Source organism: Brassica napus, chromosome C9 (genome assembly GCF_020379485.1).
Source record: "Brassica napus cultivar Da-Ae chromosome C9, Da-Ae, whole genome shotgun sequence".
In the NCBI taxonomy this organism is placed as follows: Eukaryota; Viridiplantae; Streptophyta; class Magnoliopsida; order Brassicales; family Brassicaceae; genus Brassica; species Brassica napus.
The window spans coordinates 59,295,243-59,316,001 of NC_063452.1; the positions used below are offsets into that span (position 1 = coordinate 59,295,243).

At 35.0% G+C, this 20,759-nt stretch overlaps 4 protein-coding genes and 2 pseudogenes across 4 annotated transcripts; 3 read left to right on the top strand and 3 right to left on the bottom strand.

Moving 5' to 3' along the window:
* The first annotated feature begins 176 nt into the window (after nt 1-176).
* On the top strand, nt 177-2,074 carry LOC125593129 (CLAVATA3/ESR (CLE)-related protein 40-like). The gene is made up of 3 exons (XM_048769241.1): nt 177-490; nt 570-613; nt 883-2,074. The coding sequence occupies exons 1-3, from the start codon at nt 391-393 to the stop codon at nt 985-987; spliced, it is 249 nt and encodes an 82-aa protein (XP_048625198.1). The 5' UTR covers nt 177-390; the 3' UTR covers nt 988-2,074.
* A 313-nt stretch (nt 2,075-2,387) lies between these two features.
* Nucleotides 2,388-5,290, top strand: LOC106370617 (CCR4-NOT transcription complex subunit 9). The gene is made up of 9 exons (XM_013810611.3): nt 2,388-3,192; nt 3,568-3,639; nt 3,731-3,820; nt 3,915-3,957; nt 4,165-4,271; nt 4,374-4,469; nt 4,564-4,754; nt 4,858-4,927; nt 5,009-5,290. The coding sequence occupies exons 1-9, from the start codon at nt 3,052-3,054 to the stop codon at nt 5,081-5,083; spliced, it is 885 nt and encodes a 294-aa protein (XP_013666065.1). The 5' UTR covers nt 2,388-3,051; the 3' UTR covers nt 5,084-5,290.
* On the bottom strand, nt 5,194-8,424 carry LOC106370618 (FT-interacting protein 3-like). The gene is made up of 2 exons (XM_048769242.1): nt 8,282-8,424; nt 5,194-7,761 (listed from the first exon to the last, which is right to left on the bottom strand). The coding sequence occupies exon 2, from the start codon at nt 7,655-7,657 to the stop codon at nt 5,348-5,350; it is 2,310 nt and encodes a 769-aa protein (XP_048625199.1). The 5' UTR covers nt 7,658-7,761; nt 8,282-8,424; the 3' UTR covers nt 5,194-5,347.
* A 769-nt stretch (nt 8,425-9,193) lies between these two features.
* Nucleotides 9,194-11,553, bottom strand: LOC106369937 (annotated as a pseudogene).
* Nucleotides 11,554-13,417: 1,864 nt separating this feature from the next.
* Nucleotides 13,418-15,461, top strand: LOC106370619 (annotated as a pseudogene).
* Nucleotides 15,462-15,506: 45 nt separating this feature from the next.
* Nucleotides 15,507-20,751, bottom strand: LOC106370620 (DNA damage-repair/toleration protein DRT100). The gene has a single exon (XM_048769243.1). It carries the CDS (start codon nt 20,500-20,502, stop codon nt 19,369-19,371), a length of 1,134 nt encoding a protein of 377 aa, XP_048625200.1. The 5' UTR covers nt 20,503-20,751; the 3' UTR covers nt 15,507-19,368.
* Between the last annotated feature and the right edge of the window lie 8 nt (nt 20,752-20,759).

Below are 20,759 nucleotides of genomic sequence, written 5' to 3' on the forward strand. Positions count from 1 at the left end.
TCGTTCCACAGCCTTTATTTATTTGTTTTTTATGGTAAGAAGCCCAACTTTTTCAGAAATGGGTCAAAATAAAAGCCCATTAGGATCATAACTTTATGCGGTTTTCTATTTAAATTACTAAAATAGCTCCACGTAGACAGCGAGGTGGCACTTTATTAGTAGCTCCGGGACATTTGTACGAGGATGATATTTGTCTGATTGGGTCCAGCCTGTAAACGGTAATCTGTGTCCGTACAGATTATAAAGCTCGTCCTATAAAAAAATGAAATGACGGAAGGCTTCCAAGCTGTAAAGGAGGGTTAAAATCGTAACTTTAACCTTATTAGACGACACCTCTCGTCACTCGTCACTCCTTTGCTTTCCACAAGTGAGGTTTTTCATTTTTTGAAAATGGCGGCGATGAGATACAAAGGAAGCGTTTTTATCACATTCATCTTCTTATCCGTCTTCCTTCTTCAGTGCCCACTTGCTCACTCTTCTTCTACAAAATGTAAGTCGGTCTCAAGAATCTTTTAAATCTTTTCTCGATCCTTGCTTCTCAATGACTCATCTATTTCTTTTTTTTTTAGTGTTCTGGTTAGCAGAAACAGAAGATATGAATGCCATGAAAAAGGTAAGCCATTCTATACCTGATGATATCATTTTTCTTGTAGTCTCCAAGTTGTAGTAAACATAAATGATAAACGTCTTTTTGTGTAGGGATTGAATATTAGCTTTCTTATTTTTCACCCAAAAAAGAATGAACTTTTGTGTTTTTTTGGCTAGCTTTGCATTTCATATATTCATTTGTATTCAACTTAGGGAGGATATGTTATTCGTTTTGTATTTTTTTTTCTATTTTGATGGATAAATATATCATTAAGTTAAAATTTGTGACAACAGGAGCATGAGATTGATGTTGGATCAGCCAGTGAAGCTGAAGAAAGAAAAGTTCCGACTGGAGCCGACCCTCTCCATCATCACCACATTCCCTTTGCTTCTCCATAGATTAGTTGCCTTTACATCTTTTGTTTCCCATAATTCACACTGTAACACGTTTTACAATCCAGATTTTGGTTTTGTTTTTCCGAATGTTAATTAAATTTCCTGTTATAAAATGATTATTTGTTAGTCTGTAACATCCAATGACGAACGTATCAAACGTTTTTGTCATCTTCTTAGAAATATTGTCGCCAAAATATTTGTGGATGTTATCTTTCAAAAAGATATATATATATATATATATTTGTGGATGTTTAGATAATATTTGTTAATGCTGAGAAAAACACTTATAAAAATGATAGCTCTTTATGAGATTAATAAATCACTTTAATTTAAACAAACCATATATTTTAATTTTTAATTTTGATATTTACAAACATTAATTAGTCTCTTATCTTCTTATTTATGAAGTAAATACAAGAAGATAAGGAATTTGTGGTAGGAAATCTTAAAATACTTTATCTAAAATCCTGGTCAATTTTTTTTTTTTAGAATTGCTTACCTTGTATGTTGGTCAAAAATAATCCTGATTATAGAGATTATAGATCTAAATCTCTAAAAATTAAAACATTATCTTGTGTATTTAAGTATGATATATAGCAAGATGATCTAATTATATTGTAGATCTTAATTGAATGTACAGTTGAAAATTTTCAATATTATACATTTTTTGAAAAACTATTAGAGTAGTTTATTAAAAACCGCTGAAGTAGTTTATTTTGGTGCGTTACAAGTAATCGTTGAATTAGTTTATTTTGGCATGAGAACATAAAATAAACTGAAACATTATTTTATATTTAAATATTATATTTATAAAGGTGACTGAATTAATTTGTAAATTTTAACTGAATGCACGGTTAAAAAGATTTTGAAAAACCGTTAAAATTTATTAGAAATCATTGAAGTAGTTTATCTTGTCGCGCTATAAATAAAGATGATTGAACTAAATTGTGGATTTTAATTGAATGCACAGTTATTTTTTTTATTTTTTGAAAAATCGTTAGAAACCGTTGAAGTAGTTTATCTTGTCGCTCAATAAGTGACCGTTAATTTAGTTTATTTTGGAGCGAAAACATAAATAAACCTTCTTCTTTTGCTTAAATCAAATGCATAAGATTTTAATTGAATGCACAGTTAAAAAGATTTTGAAAAACCGTTAAAACCCGTTAGAAACCGTTGAAGTAGTTTATCTTGTCGTGCTATAAGTGACCGTTGATTTAGTTTATTTTGGAGCGAAAACATAAATAAACCTTATTCTTTTGCTTAAATCAAATGCATAAGATTTTAATTGACTGCACAGTTTAAAAGATTTTGAAAAACTGTTAAAACCCGTTAGAAACCGTTGAAGTAGTTTATCTTGTCGCGCTATAAGTGACCGTTGATTTAGTTTATTTTGGAGCGAAAAAATAAATAAACCTTATCATTTTGCTTAAATCAAATGCATAAGATTTTAATTGAATGCACAGTTTAAAAGATTTTGAAAAACCGTTAAAACCCGTTAGAAATCGTTGAAGTAGTTTATATTACCGCGCTATAAGTGACCATTGATTTAGTTTATTTTGGAGCGAAACATAAATAAACCTTCTTCTTTTGCTTAAATCAGATGCATAAGATTTTAATTGAATGAGCCGTTAAAAAGATTTTGAAAAACCGTTAAAACCGTTGAAGTAGTTTATCTTGCCGAGCGCTATAAGTGACCATTGATTTAGTTTATTTTGGAGCGAAAACATAAATAAACCTTCTTCTTTTGCTTAAATCAAATGCATAGTTTCTCTCTCACACCAGTAGCTAGTGATCATCTGAGCCATATAAACCAAAGAGTTACTTACCACCATTTGTCTCGACATAATATGCATCCTCAACCAAGTTGGTGAAAGGTTTTAGATTTAAAGCAAAAGCCGTAACGCCAAATAGAACAAAACAGACAAACAACACAAAACCGTAACGGGGCAAGAGAGGCACGTGATAAACACGCCCCAGGACTTATATAAATAAAGGGTGGTCCCCCCCTCATTTCACTTTCAACTCAATAGTGATTCTCTTGCGGCGCGTGGGAAACGGGTGAAAGCTATGGCTAATCTTCCTCCTTCATTCCCTTTCTCCAAGGCTTCTTCTTCCAGCAACGATCCCAAGCCCTCTCCCGTGGAGCAGTTGGTGCTCGACATCTGTGACCCTGAACTCAGGGAGAATGCTCTTCACCAGCTGTCCAAGGTCTCGTTTATTGTTTTCTCTCCACGTAATTAAACTTGCTTTTGCTTGGTGTTGATTATAAGTTCTGATCGTCTTAGGTTTTCGTTTTTACGATCGAGTTTTTTTTAAAAAAATTACAAGATAAGGTTTGTTTTGGTCGGTGAATCTAGGACATGCTTTCAGATTTTTGTCGGATAAATCGTCGAATACTGTATTACAATTAAACAAAGCTGCATGTTTTTGATGTTTTGATGAACCGGTTACTTTTGTAAGAAGAAAACATATGTGTCCTGTGTTTTTGCACGTTTTTGATGTTTGATGAACTGATTACTTATGTAATAAGATAACATATGTGTCCCGTGTTTTTGCTTTGTCTTTCATTTTTTTTTTATTCAGAAAAGGGAGATCTTTCATGAGTTGGCTCCGCTGTTGTGGCACTCTGTTGGTACTACCGCTGCTCTTCTTCAGGTAAATCTTGTTCATCTTATCTTCAGTGGAAATGATTTCTCTGTATTGGTTAAGAGATCTAATCATTTTCAACGTTTTTTTCTCTTTTCAGGAGATCATCTCAATTTACCCCTTCCTGTCTCCTCCAACCTTGACTGTTGCTCAGTCCAACAGGGTCTGCAATGCCCTTGCGCTTTGTCAGGTGTGTCTTTTGTTTTTTGGTTGCATGACAAAGCGTTTATTCTACGTATGTGCAATTTAAAAGTCCCTAACCCTCCATTTTTCATAACATCCAGTGTGTTGCTGCTCATCCTGAAACGAAAATGCCGTTCCTTAGAGGTATTACAATCTTAGACAATCTCACAAGATTTTCATGGCTGACGTTAGTATATTTTGTTTATTTATTGCTGGAAATCTTATGTTTTCAATCTAACCAAAACTGGTTTTTAATATCCACTTTTTTTTTGGTCTCTTTTTAATTGATTTTTTTTTTTTGGTTATAATTTATGCTTAAAGATCAAGGCAATTGCTTTTTCAAAATTACAGCTCAGATGCCATTGTACCTGTATGCTTTCTTGAAGACGTCAAGCAAGGAGAGACCCTTTGAGTACCTGCGTTTGACTAGCTTGGGTGTTATTGGTGCACTTGTCAAGGTATGTCTAGCTATTAAATGAAACCTGTAAAGACATCACAGAATCATTGTTATTTTTTTTTGTGATATTGGTGTTAGCAACATTGTTCTTTTGTTTTGGTAGGTTGAGGATACAGAAGTGATCAAGTTCCTTCTTGAAACTGAAATCATCCCATTGTGCCTTCGTACAATGGAAAGTGGCAGCGAGTTATCAAAAACTGTGAGTTTTCTCTACTTTCAGATGCTTCTTATGATTTGATTTCGGCAATGCAACAGCTCATTAGATTGATTTTTTTTTGTTTTTTTTATGTCAGGTTGCAACCTTCATTATTCAGAAAATTTTGCTGGACAACGAAGGGCTTCGTTACATGTGCGTCTGTGTGGATAGATTCTTTGCTCTGAGTCGAGTTTTGGGGAATATGGTGACTTCACTTGCAGAAGCACCTTCTCCTAGGCTTCTAAAGCACATCGTCCGCTGTTACCTTCGCTTGACCGATAACATCAGGTGCTAATAATTAATCCCTTTACACGTTCATTCAAAAAAAAAAAAAATCTATATACACACTTGTCCTTACACTATCCGGTTGTTTTTTTTTTATCAAACTCAGGGCCTGCCTTGCACTCAGAGACTACCTCCCGGATCTTCTAAGCGATACCACCTTCACCAGCTGTCTCTATGTAAGTTGCTATGTCTTCTTTTACTAAACAAAGTTGTGACTTTGACTGTTTTAGCTAATCTGGTTGCTTATTTTGAAACAGGATGAACCAGCTGCAGTGCAGTGGCTGCAGCAAATGCACCACAACATCAGGGTTAGACCACCGCCAGGGCTCTAGCATTTGTTTGTAAATCAAATCGGACCCCTGATTTTTATATTCTTGGCAAAAACTTCTATTCATTGGACCAAAAGTTAAGGGGGAGGGGGTTAAGAATTTACAGATGAGGATTATAAACTCATAAACCAAAATGTTTTGGATATATATGTATTTGGATTACCAAACTGCCTTATGAATGTTGCAATTAATAATTATTTAAAGACTGAATCAAACAAGTTTTTGAAAGTTTTAAACAAAGTGCAGATGTAGATAATAGGGATGTCTCTATAATAGACTGTCAGATCTTGCAGGTAGCCTCCTGAAGAGATTGAGTGGCACAGAAGGGAGCCTGTACCTGAACCTTGGATGCCTCAGCACATAGATCCCATAGAGCAGTGCCACAACCTGAAACGGTGTAACATACAACACAACAGCAGCTACGAGACAGAAGAACACAAACAATGTGGTTGCCCTCGGGTCTCTCCAGCTCAGCAGGGACGAAAACCGCTCTCCCTGTGTAGCTAGATCGCCCACCACTGTCTGAACGCGTCCTCCTATGCTCCTGAGCCGGTCGTATCTCATCCGCACTATCTCAGGGGACCGGGAGGTAGGGAAAGTGTCGAACTCTTCGTCGAGCTCGTCAGGGTGGACAGCGTCCGCGTGTGACAAGCGCGTGTCCATGTGCGGCGGGTGCCTCGGTCTCCACCGGAAGTTCCATATCCCAATCAAGAAAAGGTACAAGAACACCGTTGGTAAGATGAGTTCAGGGTAGAGAACCAAGATTATGAAGAGAACATGAATCAGAATCGTGGTGATTGGGTTTCTCCAGTGGCATATCTGCTCAAACCACTTCCCAACAGCTACAAGACCGCTCAGAACATTCATGATCCTGAAGAAGTTGGCCTTACTCCTCCTCATGCTCCACATATGCGAGTCAACATCCAGCATGTACTCCACAACCTCTTTCCGAAGCGGCGGCTCTGCTCGGTTCAGCCTCGCGGAAACAATGTTCATCGCCTGGTGTCTCAAACTATCCAGCTGGAGAACCGATAGCGGATGAAGGTAATGCATTTTAGGGAGCAGCGGCTGAGAGTACATGTGTAGCATGTTGATGACGGATAAGCAAGTGAACCTCACCGCTAACTGTATCTCGCCAGTTTTCTTGATCCCCGAAGGGTGAAAGACGAGAAGAGGATACGAATGCGTGTAGATACGGCCAGCTTCGAGCGTCGAGAGACGGATCCTCACTTTCCCTATCCTCATGTCTTTCCCGCTTCCTCCCGGTATGTGTCCGTTGTCGAACGCCCCGAACGTTATGACCGTGCAGGTGTCAAACACTTCCCATGTGTACTGCTCGTTCCACTTGGGAGCGAAGCTGTCAACGATCGTTCTCGTTCTGATCCATTTCTGACCGTACTTGGCTACACAATAGGCATCCGTTGTACCTTTACCTTCTTTGCTCTTCATAGGCATCAGTCCGTGCGCGCTGATGATCCCGACTTCGAGCAAACCGATACTCGGTTTCCAGAGCTGTTTAGCCGTCGGTCTCAGGTCGCTGCTGTAGTGAGTCGATTCGTCAAGAACATGGTATCCCCCTTCTAGAAAGATCCTCAGATGGATCCTGCTCGCGAATTTGATCTCCTTCTTCTCTCCGTCCACCATTATATGTTTCTCCAGGTTGAACCACCTGGAGTTGAGAGGCCTGTGGTCTAACCTCCTCTGTACATGCTGCAACGGGACCGCACACTTGCCTAGTGTCTCATCTTTGTTCGGTGCGACCCTGTCTTCAACAGCGAGAATCAACGGCTCCTCGAAAGGCTCAGCGACGACGAACATCAAATCTTCGTTCCACATAGGATTCAATGTTTTGGACTGAGAGATTCGAGTTCTTAGAGTCTGGTTCCCTATCATTGCCTTCACGTAGACCTCAGGGAACTTTGTTTTATCGTAAGGTATTAAATCTTGAGCCTCGATGACGTTGACTCTCACGTACCATAGCTTCGGTGAGAGATAAACCTTTGAGCGGATGTTAGCAACACCTTCAGGTCCAACCGTGGCTGCATCAGAGTGCCACGCGTCACAAAACGCTTCATCGGCTTGTGTCCCCATCCAAACGGCTAACATGAGCTCTCCTTTAACCTTACGTCCGTGTCGATCCTCCAGCCGATACCACTGAGGAGCTAACGGACTATCAGGAGGAACTCGCTTTGGAATCTCGTTGAGGTCGAACATGATCCGACCGATCAAGTCGTCCATCATGACGTCTTTATCTTTCACTACGACCTCTAAGATTGATGCTTGGATCCTCTCCTTTGAGAAAGCGAACACTTGCTTCCACTCAGGGTTTGATTTCTTCTCGAAATGCTTGGTCATGCCTTTGTAGTTCCCTAGCTTCACTTCCACGTAAGGATCGCAGCTACCGGTAACGTCTTTCCCTGGGAGTTCTTTGGCTTTCACGACCTGAACGTAGAGGTAGTGCATCTGCTCGACCAAGTCATAAGTGCATGAGAGTTTGTCACCTGTCAAAGCTCCTGCACCGATCTTTGGTGAAGTTTCCTTCAGTGCAAAATCTATGTTTTGACCTGGTTTCTGCATCTTGTCTGAATCTTGAATCTTTGTTTCTTTTGAGATCCTAGTACTTTGTAATAAGAAGCAGTTTCAGGGGAAACTGCTTTGTTTTGTTACCTTAAGACAGCCTTCTGGTAAAAACAACAACATAAAACATGAAGAATGAATCAGAGAGATTTTAACAGTTTACCTACAATGGCTAAGTTGAGATCTATACTCTTGAAATTAAAAAAGGAGATATAGTATTTTTTTTATATATTTAAAAATTAAAATGTTATTTAGGGACATACATTTCCCTGTAAATAAAATATTCCTAAACAAATGTGTTTAACTTTTTGTGTTAGTTTTCTCCAAATCTGATCTAAACAAAGCTTAAAAGTATAAAAACTAGAAAGAAAAAAATTCCGATTACTTTTAAAAACAAGGAAGAGTAAACATGAAGATCCATTATGTAAGTCAAGAAAAGAAACTAGTCTTTGAGAGACAAGTAAACCCCACAAGAAATGTTTTGTTTTCATGTCTTTTACTCTTCACTATCGCTGTTACCTGAGCAATTTATCAAACCAAACACTACAACTACACATATATAAAATAGACAAATAATAACTAGTTACAAGAAAAAAAAGACCAAGACATGGTCAGGTAATGTACCTCAAGGGATCTAATGAAGAATAGAGAGATTAACTTTTATATACATTTTTTTTTGTAATGAAAAGTTTAAAAGAAAAAGATGTTGAAAATGAGATGGCAAAGCAGAGATTGAGAGTGAGCTTTCCTAGAGAGGTGGTGAATGAAGAAGAGAGTGTACAGTGGGGAAATAGAATATATGGGGACATGTGGGTTGCTAAGATCTGCTGGTTTTAGTGGACCTACTCTGCTCTTTTGACCTCTTCTTTCACCTTTTAAAATTTTCTTAATTTTTAAGTTTTGTTTTTCACTTTATTAGTTTATTTCTTATTAATGCATTTAATATTTGAGTGTTATAACTTATATGAATTCAATGTTTGTCTAACTTGTTTGTTTTCTTGTCCACGGCTTGTTTCGTTGCACGGAAATATGCTTTCTGTCTACGAACATTATTTTTGAATTCAACGTTTTACTTTTACAGAGTTTTCAAACATTTTATTTCTGTAATTTATTTAGTACTACTACATGATCTGTTACTGAAAGTAAGATTTTATAGAGTATGCACGTTTATTAAGAATTTAATAAATGTTTATAATTTAATTTATTTTTTACTTGATTATACACTTTCCAATAACTTTCCACCAATGAAATTTAATCATTTCAAATATTCTCAATTAATGTTCCTCAAAAATATAAAAAAGTACCTTAACAATATAGAAAACCTATCTTTGTGGAAAAAAGAAAAAATCTAAAACATCTTACTTTCAGATACGGAGGTAGTATTAAATTTGGATTAAATGGTACTAGCTGACTATTATTTTAAATTTTATCTATGTGCACCAAATTTACATCACAGATTCTTTTGCTTTTGGATGGTGGAAGGGCCCCACAGAGCGGATCAATCCACCGCAGCCTAGTCTGGCTCTATTTTTTTTATTGTTTCACGTTCAAGAACAATAAACATAAAGATGTGCAATAATTTTTCACTAAACTTTATAAAATCCTTGTCTATATCTATTATAACGTGCAACATACATGTGTAGATTATAGTTGCATAACATAAACCACCTAAGAGGCTAAGCATCTAAATACAATCCTTCTAGATATTTTCATAAGACTTTTCTTATTTTCTTTCTCCCAGTGTACTTGAGGAGTTGATTTCTTCAAGTTTGTACAATGAAGTACACATTGTATGTTTCATCTCTAAAGCTGAACAATGGTGACAACACAAAGTTCCTCTGTGTACCGCTCATCACGAAACTCATGGGGTTGTATTGACTCATTCCTTTACTTAACCTAAAGCTTGCTGCCTGTTTAAACTTCTCATCAGTAGCATCCGAATCACATTTAAGCTTCAGCTTCATTCCCGCCTTTAGGGTTTGATCGCTGTACACAAAACAACCTTTTTGCTCTCTAGCCTTAAAGAAACGCTCCCTAGCTTCCCATCAACTCCAGCTACTAACCGGAACCTAGAGGCTTCTTGGTCAAGAGAAGAAGAAGCTTGAACCGCAAGGAAGCTATCAGTTGCTTGCATCAGCATGTTGGGAAAGTCAAACGGTTCGATCATGACTTTACTTCCAATTCGCTCCTCTGGACCCGAGACCCGCCCTTTAGAATCAGCAGTCACGAGCCTGAAAGTTGCCTCAAGAGCTTCTTGTGTCCCTGACTTAGGTGATACTTCCATCTTAATGGTTTGGTTGCTATTTGACAACACGTAAGATACGTTTCCAGATTGTTGCGAGAGTGTGACTGTTATGAGTTTCAGGTATAGAGCTTATCCATATACCATCTTTAGCCTGAGTTGTGATGCTCCAGTTCTTGCTCGTGTGTCCAGCTAACAAGGATGGGCCATAGAGTATGGCTTTAAGAGATGAGTACTCCGGCCTACCATCTGAACTAGTGAAATCAGCTTCTGTTGCCAGCACAGAGTTGTATACTACTTTTATACACTATGAACTATACCTTTTATAGCTTCAGTTCTGATACTCAACGCTAGCTCCATCGTTACTTGATCACCTGATTTCCAGTTCTGTTTCATTGATAGAAAATTATCTGCAAAGAAACAAGCAGGTCCAATGTGATTCTCATTTTCACAACCTAGAGACTACAATAGAACACACAACGCGCTGCAGTCAAATCACCTGAAGCTGGTACTTTCAGGGATTGGCCATCCAAAGGTACTTTAGCACCTTCAGAGTTAGTCCACACTGGAATCCTTAGATTCAAAGTTGAGTCCTTCCCCATTCCCTGCAAAGAAAATCAGATCTGCTTATCAGACTCTTCAATCCAAAAGTTGCATATGGTTTCTACCAAAAGTTTACTTACTCCTTTAAAAGAAGAGAAAGTAAACGTCACACGCATGTATGGATCCCATGACACAACAGGTTTAACTCTCTGAGATAGAGAAAGACTAGCAGATCTCCACTCAAGTGAGCTTGATATATACTGTGTGACATGAAGAGCTGGAGACTCCATATCTTCTTGAAAATATATAGAGTCTCCCAGTTTTGAGAAACATCAATCCCTGTGGACAGAAACCCACTCAAAGTTTATCTGTTTTTGTAAGTAAATCAAAACCAGATGAGTGGGGTTAAAAAAAGTTACCAGTGCCATAGCAACACCAGAAGGAATCATACGGTTTTCCCCAACCATTATGAGTCACGGTCTTAGAAACACCTTTACCCAGTGGGAGCATGTAAATCATAACTCCAGGCTCGGTTCCTCTTTGAATACCGAGCACACCATTAGTCAAAGGACGCTCGTAATAGTCTGCATAACTAGCTTCTTTTGTCCACCTGAACAGATTCCTAGACACCTGAAAATGTGTAAGTTTTGATATGTTACGTTGAGAAAATAAAGAGTTTAAAATCATATATACCTTGAGCATGTTGTAAGTAGTACATGATTCCTCGTTTTCAGTTTGCAACGTAGTCGCCGTTCTCTTTGAATCTCTCCAGTCCTAGTGTTAAGCATGGTTAAGAGTTATGTTAAAATGAACCAAGCTCTAAAGTCAGTTAATGTTAGTACTATTACCAGAACTCATTGACTGGTGTTCCTCCGGTTTCATAGCTGTGAGAAGCTTTGACTATATCCAATGTTTTTTTTTTGTAATAAATCTCACATTTTTCCAGATTATGCTTCAGTACCTTATGGAGTGTGTCACCAGTGATTTCATAACGAAGTTGAGACCCGAAAACAATGGGAATATGTGTGTTAGAGTGGAATCCACTTATCATCTGCCTGGTCAAGTAAAGTTCTGTTATGTTACCATTCACACACTTATTCAAGCTACTCATCATGTAACAGAAGTAAAACTTAATTTTAGCCCCAATTACGAAACGACGTCATTTTGTGTTGAGAGTTAAAATTACGTCGTTTTGGAATTACTATTTCATCCTCTTTTGGTCACGACGGCTCATGTCTCGGCTTGAGATAACAGTAGACTAACGGGATCTTTTCAAGGGAGGAAATGGGATAGGAAATTTAAATAAATATGCAGGTTAAGTCGTATTCCGCCCTATTTAATACTCTCTGTTCCGAGATGTAATATGTTTAGAATAATTTTTATGTTTCAATATAAGATGTTTTCATATTTCTAAGTAACTTTAAGTTTATAAAAAACTGTGTAGCCAATCAAATTTAATAGTTCTATTTTATAATTGGTTGAATAGTTTTTAGTTTATAATTTTAATGATACTTTCTAGGTAAAAAATAATTTTCTTAATAAGCGTGTATTACCCAGAACATCTTATCTTTAGGAACAGAGAGAATAGTTCAGATTACGCAAGAACGGGATTGTTAGGGTTGTAAAAGACACTTTTCCCCATGAACCACCAGACTACTTTTTGTTCCTTTTTACGTAAAAAAGACTACCTAATTGGACCATGCCTATTGACCCAATATTAGCTATCAGAAACCCATTATTTGACAACAATAAAAGCTAGAATTTAGTTTAGATCTATAATGACAACAATAAAACCCATTATTTAACAACAATAAAAGCCATTAGAACATCATCCATAGTTTTTTAGGGCGGGATTCTTGAGGGAATATAAGAAATTGTTTCTTAATTTTTAACTAAAAAGTTAAGAAACAGTTTCTTATATTCCCGCAAGAACCCTGGATAATGATACTTTTAGCAGGGTTCGAAAAATCGACACATTTGTAAGAGAATAAGAATAATAACGAAAACACCAAATATGAATAGATCTAGATATATCTTATTATATAAAACTTGGTTCTTCAAAGTTGTCAATTAACATGATCGTTTTATATAATAACTTTGAAGAACCGAACTTTATACAGTAGAACTTCTATAAATTAATAATGTTGGAACTTTGAAATTTTATTAATTTACTGAGATATTAATTTACAAAAGTTTCCTTATTTTTTTTTTTCAGATATATTTATTCTAAGATAAGAAAAATATTTGATTTTAGTGTACATATATTAATTATTATTTATTTGAAATTTGATATTTATATTAATTTTATTATATTATTTGGTGTATATAATATTAGAACTTAAATATTGTTTTAGATATAATATTACTAAATCTCATCAAAATTTATTAAGTATTAATAAAAAATAAAAATAATTCTATTGTAAATATAAAATAAACAATATAATAATAAGTTCTTACTTATATAAAATATGTACACATATAAATTAATTTATAATTTTAATGGAATCATTTATTTACATAGGATTTTCTAAAAAAAAAAAAAAATTATCTTATTACTTTATCTAATTATTTCAAATTTTGAATCGACCCAAGTTGAGACTGATGAAATTTATTAATTTATAAAAATTATTAATTTATCTAGTATTAATTTATAGTTATTCTACCGTATAATAACTTCAAAAATAAAGCTTCAAAATTAGTGTTAAACAACTTCAAAAATAAAGCTTTATAATTCGTTTAGTTCTTATTAAACAAAGTTGACATGTAAAGCTTGGTTCTTATTGGTTCTTATTCATAAAAAAATATTTGAAATAATTATTCTACAAATCTTTTTTGATTAGGATTTGAATTAAAAAAAACTACTATTAAACACTCTTTTACAATTTTCTTATTTTTGAGATTTTAGAAAAGGACAATTACTATCAAATTTTTTTTTAACAATTATGTTTTCTTTAGAATTTTAGAAAAGGAAATAAGTTTTTTTTTTAACGTCTGATTAATTATGTTATTACAACGATGAGAAATATTACATAGACGATTCTACAGCCGACAATTCTACCACCTTATGTGAATACACGTCTTACTGCGCCACTCCGAGCCGTCCTATGAGATTCATGTTCGATAGTACGCCATGCACCATGCTGAAGATCTCTTGTAACTTTTTTTCTCAATAATCTGCATAATTTGGATTTTCTGGGGTTTGAACCCTAGACCTCTTGAACCCTAGACCTCTTGGTTTGAACCCTAGACCTCTTGGTGCATTAAGGAACCCTTAGTTAAACCGCTGGACTAAGGGGGTTTCCACAGGAAATACGTATTAAATAAATTATTTGATAGATCTTTTCTTAATTTTTTTTTTTTTTTGAAAAAGTAGAGAAAAATACTATTAAGTAATTTTTTTACAATTATCTTTTTTTTAGAATTTTATGAAAGGAAAATTAGTATTAAATAAATTATTTTACGGATTTTTTTTTCTTTAGGAGTTTTAAAAAGGACATTTTGTAGAAACAATTACTATTAAATAATTTTTTTATTACTACTAATTAAGGAAATATGACATCTTTTTACTTGATCATATATTTTCTATCATATATTATATATATGCGTATACCCTGAGAAGAAAATTAAGAAAACAGAAAACCTAAAAGATGGATCCAAAAGAGAAGAGGCAAAAGCTTAGCACACCAGAACTCGAAAGCCAATCTCTCTCAAAGAAGGATGTGGCAATCACAAGTCCCTCTTTAGACTCAAAGGTTGATGTGGGAGAAGCGATGAAGAAGCAAAACGACGTCGCTATGTTCCTTGCAGAGAAAGTAATCTCTGCCCTAGCCAGAAACTCTAACTTCGTCTTCTCTCCTGCATCAATCAGCGCCGTTCTAACCATGGTCGCCGTTACCTCCGAAGAAGAAACACTCAGATCTTTCATCTTCTCCATCCTTAGGTCATCCTCTATCGATGAGCTCAACGCTGTCTTCCATGAAGTAGCAAACACCGTCCTCGTCGATGGAAGTGAGAGCGGTGGCCCTAAGATCTCGGCGGTTAATGGAGTGTGGATGGAGCAGTCCCTATCTGTTAGCCCCTCGAAGAAAGATGTCTTTCAGAATTTCTTCGAAGCTGCTTTTGCTCAAGTTGATTTCAGATTCAAGGTTTGTTTCTAGTTTCAACGATTTCTCTAGTTATCTTTTCGAACCTGCTTTTGAATAGTTGATAAGTTGGCTTTCTATTTGTGCGATTTGAAACAGAGTGAACAAGTGCGTATGGAGGTGAATGAGTGGGCTTCACGTCACACCAATGCTCTCATCCAAAACATGCTTCCTCATAGATCTGTTAGAGCTTCTAACTTAGAAGTGACACCGACTGGATTTATGGAAACGCAATCTACTTCAAAGGAGCCTGGAAAAACAAATTCCCCAAGTCTTTGACAAGTGAGGAAGAGTTTTACCATGTCGACGGCACATCAGTCTCTGTGCCGTTTATGACCACAACCTCTAGGATGCAATACGTAAGGGAGTACGATGATTACAAGGTTCTTAAACTCTCGTTTCAACAAGGCCGTGATACCAACCGCCTATTCTCAATGTATTTCTATCTCCCGGACGACAAGGATGGACTAGATAATCTGGTGAAGAGAATGGCATCTACTCCTGGATTCTTGGATAGTCACATTCCCAGTGAAAAAGTTCGTGTTGGTGAATTCAGAATCCCAAAGTTTAAGATCGAATTCGGTTTTGAGGCTTCGAAGGCTTTGGTCGAGATCGATGAAGATGGTGCAGAAGCTGCGGCTGTTACTATCAAAGGAGGCCGCAGAGGTAGGAGAGGCTACAGCACTGTGAGGTTGATAGATTTCGTGTTGATAGATTTTGTGGCTGATCATCCGTTTCTTTTTTTGATAAAAGAAGACATAACTAGAACCGTTATGTTCGTTGGTCAAATCTTTGATCCTACCAAAACTTCTTCCGCTTAAGACCGGATTGCAGTTTGCTTTTGTTTTAGATTTTGTTTTAATGAAATTGCAACTTTGCTAGCCCATTGATTTTTGGGTGTTGAATTAGATGTTTTTTTTTAAACTTTTTGATTTAGATGTTGTTGCATTACAAAGAATATTGAAAAGATGCATGTGTTTATTTTCTTTCATTTTTAATTAAGTTTTGTTTAAAGATCTTAATCACGTGGAGATTTGTTGAGAGTAATTTGGTTGGCAAGGAAATATACAAACTTGTTGAGATTTTTTTAATTGATCTATAGTTAAATAACTTTTTGAATTTATCGTTAGGTTGTAACCGCATAAAATTTACTTTAAAATTTAGTCTGCATGATTTTTTTTATTTAGATTTAAAGGATGTAGTTTTAAAATTTCTTAAAGTTAAAAAAATGCGACTTTAGAAAATATGATTTTTACAGCTATTTTGTTTGTTTTTTGGCTTTAACTTTATTTTTTTTGGTTGTACCTTTAAAAATCAATATAAAGAATGATCGGTAGATTTAAAAACTGTAATAAAAATTAAAGTTAAAATCACCTTCTACATCCCAACCAATCACCCTCCCCCATTGTTTTTTTGATGATTCCTGATAACAAAATTAAATAACAATTTAAGTTAGAAAATAGAAATAAATAGAACAATCACACATTAACATAATCACACATAAGGTAATAAATTTATATTGGCAATAACTTATCTACAACAGCATAACCAATTTTATATGTCGATAAGAATAAACACACATAAGCATACTAGTCACATTAACTTCCCCATTAAATTACGTACAACATCATAACGTCTATATGTACAATCGCCTAAATATAACTGTGGCAATAACTAACTTACGGCAGCATGACAATTTTTTTTTTTAAAATCAACATCAGTTTAATGTGAAAATCAGGATCTTTTTTATTATTTGATGAGCATTATTTTAAACTAACCTTGACCTCATGTGTTATTAACCAAATTGTCATTTCTTAGGTGTCAACACTAGAATCACTCTCACACCCTTTAATTAAAAGCCTTCTCCTCATTAGACTAATTACATATATTGCCATTATTCATTACAATATAGCTTAACATAATATATTATATGATTTCTATCTATATAATCGATAACTCATTTGATCATTCATTACCCATTTCTCACGCAGCCTCCTTCGTATTGATAGAATGTCTCTTTTATTATTGATTTTTGTAGTCTCCTTAGGTTTCTATATTCATCAAGTAGATACAAATATATTTTAGTAAAAGTAGTATAACACAGGTTTTAGTTCAAGAAATATTTCTCATCTATCTCGAGACGCCTATCATCTTTATGATATATAAGTACAAATAAAAATCGAATATAGCTCGAAACGCCTATCATCTTTGAGAATATAGAAATCTCAAGTACAAATTTGTTTTTGTATAAGTAAGAATGTTCGTCTAACTTAAATGATATCAACTATAAGGCAATTTCAATATTTTCAAAATGTAGAAGGAGCTATATGACTGCTTGCTCTATACGGTTTGTATTAATATTTTTTTATTTCAGAAATCCTTATTGTCCAATGGTCATATATTAATTTTTTTTATATCAACCTCACATATATAAACTCATTATAGGTATAGTTATATTGAATATATCAAAAGATGTATTAAGCTATAACATTGACCGGTTAGCTACGTATGTTATTATGTTGAATTTGAAAAATTCATTAGCCCGCTTGGACAAATTAAATTAGATATCAATTCAAAATTTTCATTGATTGTCTTTTTAAAGTCATTAAGTATTTACCGGCAATTACGGTTGTATATAAAGAAAGTTAGATTATTCTGCTAGGACAAATTAAATTACATATCAATTCTTAATTTTAATTGATTGATTTTTTATAATCATTAAGCATTCATCTGCAATTACAGTTGTATATAAAGAAAGTTAGATTATGTATTCAGATTTTAAAAATTATATCACATGATTTTGTTGTTTAAATATCATCCCGAAATCGAAGGTGATATCGTTACAAGTGTTTAAAAATAAAGTGAATTGATTACATCATTTGTGTATGATAGTATTTACCTAATTTGATCTTCTTTGATTTATTATTATCGTGTATTAAGGCAAGCTTTTAAAGGGGATTAAAGTGCAAGTTTTGTGATAATAATTAGTGAATATTTTATATAATTAGGGTGAGATTGAGTTCAGAAGATTAATTTAACGTATATAAATACGTAGCCTTGAGTTCTTTGTTATTTCTCTTTCTAGGATTGCAAACCTAGAGTTCTAAAGACATTTTTCACATTAGTTGTGGTTTTATCAGTTTTTTTATTTGTTTCTTTATAATTTGTTGCTTTTGTATTTTATTATTCTATTACATATGTTTCGTTTCATATTATCATAATTTTTATTATGAAAGTAATATTTATATTCCTATGTGTTGTTTTATCTTAAATTTATAATAAATTTATTTAATTATTTGCTTACGCTTAAAGATTTATTTCCATATAATATACTTCAACTACACCTAACCAATTACAGTATATAAATCCGCATAATTTCGTTCAATTTTTTATTATATCTAATATTTGTGACTATATATTTTTACTTTATAATATCTATAGATTAAAAGTAATAATCTCTTTTAATCACTCATTCTGCGCAGGACGCGGGTTATCACCTAGTATCTAGCTATTTCTTCAACACGTGACATCCAAAAAAAAGAAGAACACGCAAAATGTAAAAGAACATGCATAAAAACTCACCTAATATTTTTCTTGTATCTCTTTTTATGTTTGGTATCAAAATATGAGAGAACTTAATCATATATATATGTGCATAATTATAGTTCATTTTGGTTTATGATTTTTAAAAAGAAAATTTTAATTCTAAATAAAATAGATTTATAAAAATAGAATGTTTTCCTTTTTTGTATAAATCTTAACAAAAAGAAAATTTTAAAAACTTGTTCAATAGTAATTTTTAAAAAAGAATTTGATGACAAACATGATACTAAAACTGTTTAATTAACAAAAATCAAAAATTACAATGTTGTCGTGATTGGTCTTTATATGTGTTTGGTCATACGAAAATCAAAACACATGTTTGATATATTTTCGTGTTTGGTCATACAAAATAGATTATTATTATTGTCATCGTGTGTGATTTTTATATGTGTTTGGTCAAAAAAAATCAAGCTTCATCGTCATCTTATTATATTTTTGTAATAACAATAAAACACCTATATAAAAAATACAAATCCAAAATGAAGAAAACTAGGAAAATTACTTGAAATACTGTAACTTCGATACCACTTTTTAATATTACCCTTTAAGAAAAAATATTGTTAACATTTAAATTTAGGAGTTAGTGATTATTGATTATGATTTAGTATATAGGGGTGAGGTTGGATGTATAAATTTTCCAAATGATATAATAATATGATATAGAATGTCATAGATTTTATTTAACCCTAAATACATATAACAATTCACATATGCACTATGATTATTAAAATACATATATTAACTGGAAATTATGTGGAGAAACGAATTTTTATTTCTAAAATAAATCTCACAATATACGCAAAAAAAATTCCTAAAATGCAACATTGGTTTAGTGCCCGTATGTGAGTCATAATTAGATCTCAGTAGTTTGATTTGGGTTATTTTTAGCTATTTGTTGTAAATAAACATTATTTTCCTGATGATCAATAAATGTAATATTTCATCAAAAAAAGTCCTAAAACTGTGATAAATAATTTATTATTTTTATGTTCTTTATAAACTTAACATCAAACACATGGGCTAGTGTATATATAAATATATATATATATATATATAGCTTTGCCTCTTCCAACAGGCTAGTTACAACATGAATATAATGTATTAACGTAACAGTATATAATAAACATATCCGAAATCAAGCTTTTGATTACCCCAAATCACTTCTTAATGATTTGATTAAATTATTTCCGACACTTCCCGAGAGGCTTTCCACAGAGACAGCTATTGTAAGCAAACGACGTCGCTTCCAGATGATCGAAAGGAGATCCTGTCGGAATCTTCCCACAAAGATGGTTATGGCTCACGTCGAGGTGGCCTATAAACGACGCCGTCGTGATACTCCCCGGAATCGCTCCCTGCAGACGGTTGTTCGAAAGATCCAGCACCGTGAAGTACGACCTCGGCCCAAACGTGTTCGGTATCTTTCCCGCGAGAAGGTTCCCGCTCAAATTCAAATTCGAGATCGACGAGTTCATCAGAGTCCCCGGAATGGCGCCGGAGATTAAATTCCCGTCGAGATTAAGCGTCGCGAGCACCGACATTTTCCCCATAGAAGTCGGTATCGAGCCGGTGATTCGGTTCATGGAGAGCTCAAGATCCGCGAGACGGTAGATTCGGGTTAAAGATTCGGGTATTTGACCCGAGAGTTTGTTACCGGTTAAGAGAACGCGACTCAGCATCTTTAACCGGCCGATGTCTCCCGGTATAACTCCGGAGAGATTGTTGTTCACGAGATCCAGATGCGATAACATCGTTAACCTCGTGATCGACGGAGGAATCCCACCGGATATTTTATTATCGGCGAGATTCAGCACTCTTAGCTTCACCAGCTTCCCGATATTCGCCGGAATCACGCCGGAGATTTTATTCCCGACGAGATCTAAATGTCTCATGGCAAGAATATTTGTGATGCAGCTCGGAATTACGCCGGAGATTCCCTCCCAGTCGGCGATGATGATCCCGGAGAGGTGAGTGAGTTTACATAACGCCGGCGAGATGGTGCCGGTCATGAATCCCTTCCGTTTCGCCCGCTGGAAAATCGGCTCCTCGGATACTCCGCGGAGGGTGATGCCGGAGACTCGGCGGCTTTTGGGGTCGCAGCTCACGCCGTACCAGCCTTTGCAGCAGTCTTGGCCTTTCCACGTCTTGAACACGCCAATGTATGGCTCTTTGAGCTTTGATCGGAACTCGAGAAGCGCGGCGCGATCGGAGGGTAGACAGGCTTGGACCACCGTGGGGGCACCGGCGAGGAGTGATACGAGGACGCTGATCAGTACAATCGCTAACGCCTTCTTGGCATCCACCATGGCTCCCATTTACAAGAGTGACTATAAAAAGAAAGATATATCTCCAAGAATCTTGGTGTGATGTGTTTGTGAGCTTACATAGGGTTTTGACATGGGGACGACTTAACTACTATGATGTTGTATTTATAGTCATACAGTCTTCAGATGGACGACGAAAATTTACTTTTGCTTGCTTTCGACGAACCTTCTCATGTATTGCCACGTCACATCTCTTGCATGCTTTCTAATCTAACTAATGTTGGGTCATTAGTAGATCACTAATTATT

Coding starts and splice junctions, on each gene's coding strand:
- LOC125593129 (XM_048769241.1), top strand. CDS start 391: ATGGCGGCGATGAGATACAAAGGAAGCGTTTTTATCACATTCATCTTC. Junction 491..569: donor TCACTCTTCTTCTACAAAAT/GTAAGTCGGTCT, acceptor TTTTTTTTTTAG/TGTTCTGGTTAGCAGAAACA. Junction 614..882: donor ATATGAATGCCATGAAAAAG/GTAAGCCATTCT, acceptor TTGTGACAACAG/GAGCATGAGATTGATGTTGG.
- LOC106370617 (XM_013810611.3), top strand. CDS start 3,052: ATGGCTAATCTTCCTCCTTCATTCCCTTTCTCCAAGGCTTCTTCTTCC. Junction 3,640..3,730: donor CTACCGCTGCTCTTCTTCAG/GTAAATCTTGTT, acceptor TTCTCTTTTCAG/GAGATCATCTCAATTTACCC. Junction 4,272..4,373: donor TTATTGGTGCACTTGTCAAG/GTATGTCTAGCT, acceptor TTGTTTTGGTAG/GTTGAGGATACAGAAGTGAT.
- LOC106370618 (XM_048769242.1), bottom strand. CDS start 7,657: ATGCAGAAACCAGGTCAAAACATAGATTTTGCACTGAAGGAAACTTCA.
- LOC106370620 (XM_048769243.1), bottom strand. CDS start 20,502: ATGGGAGCCATGGTGGATGCCAAGAAGGCGTTAGCGATTGTACTGATC.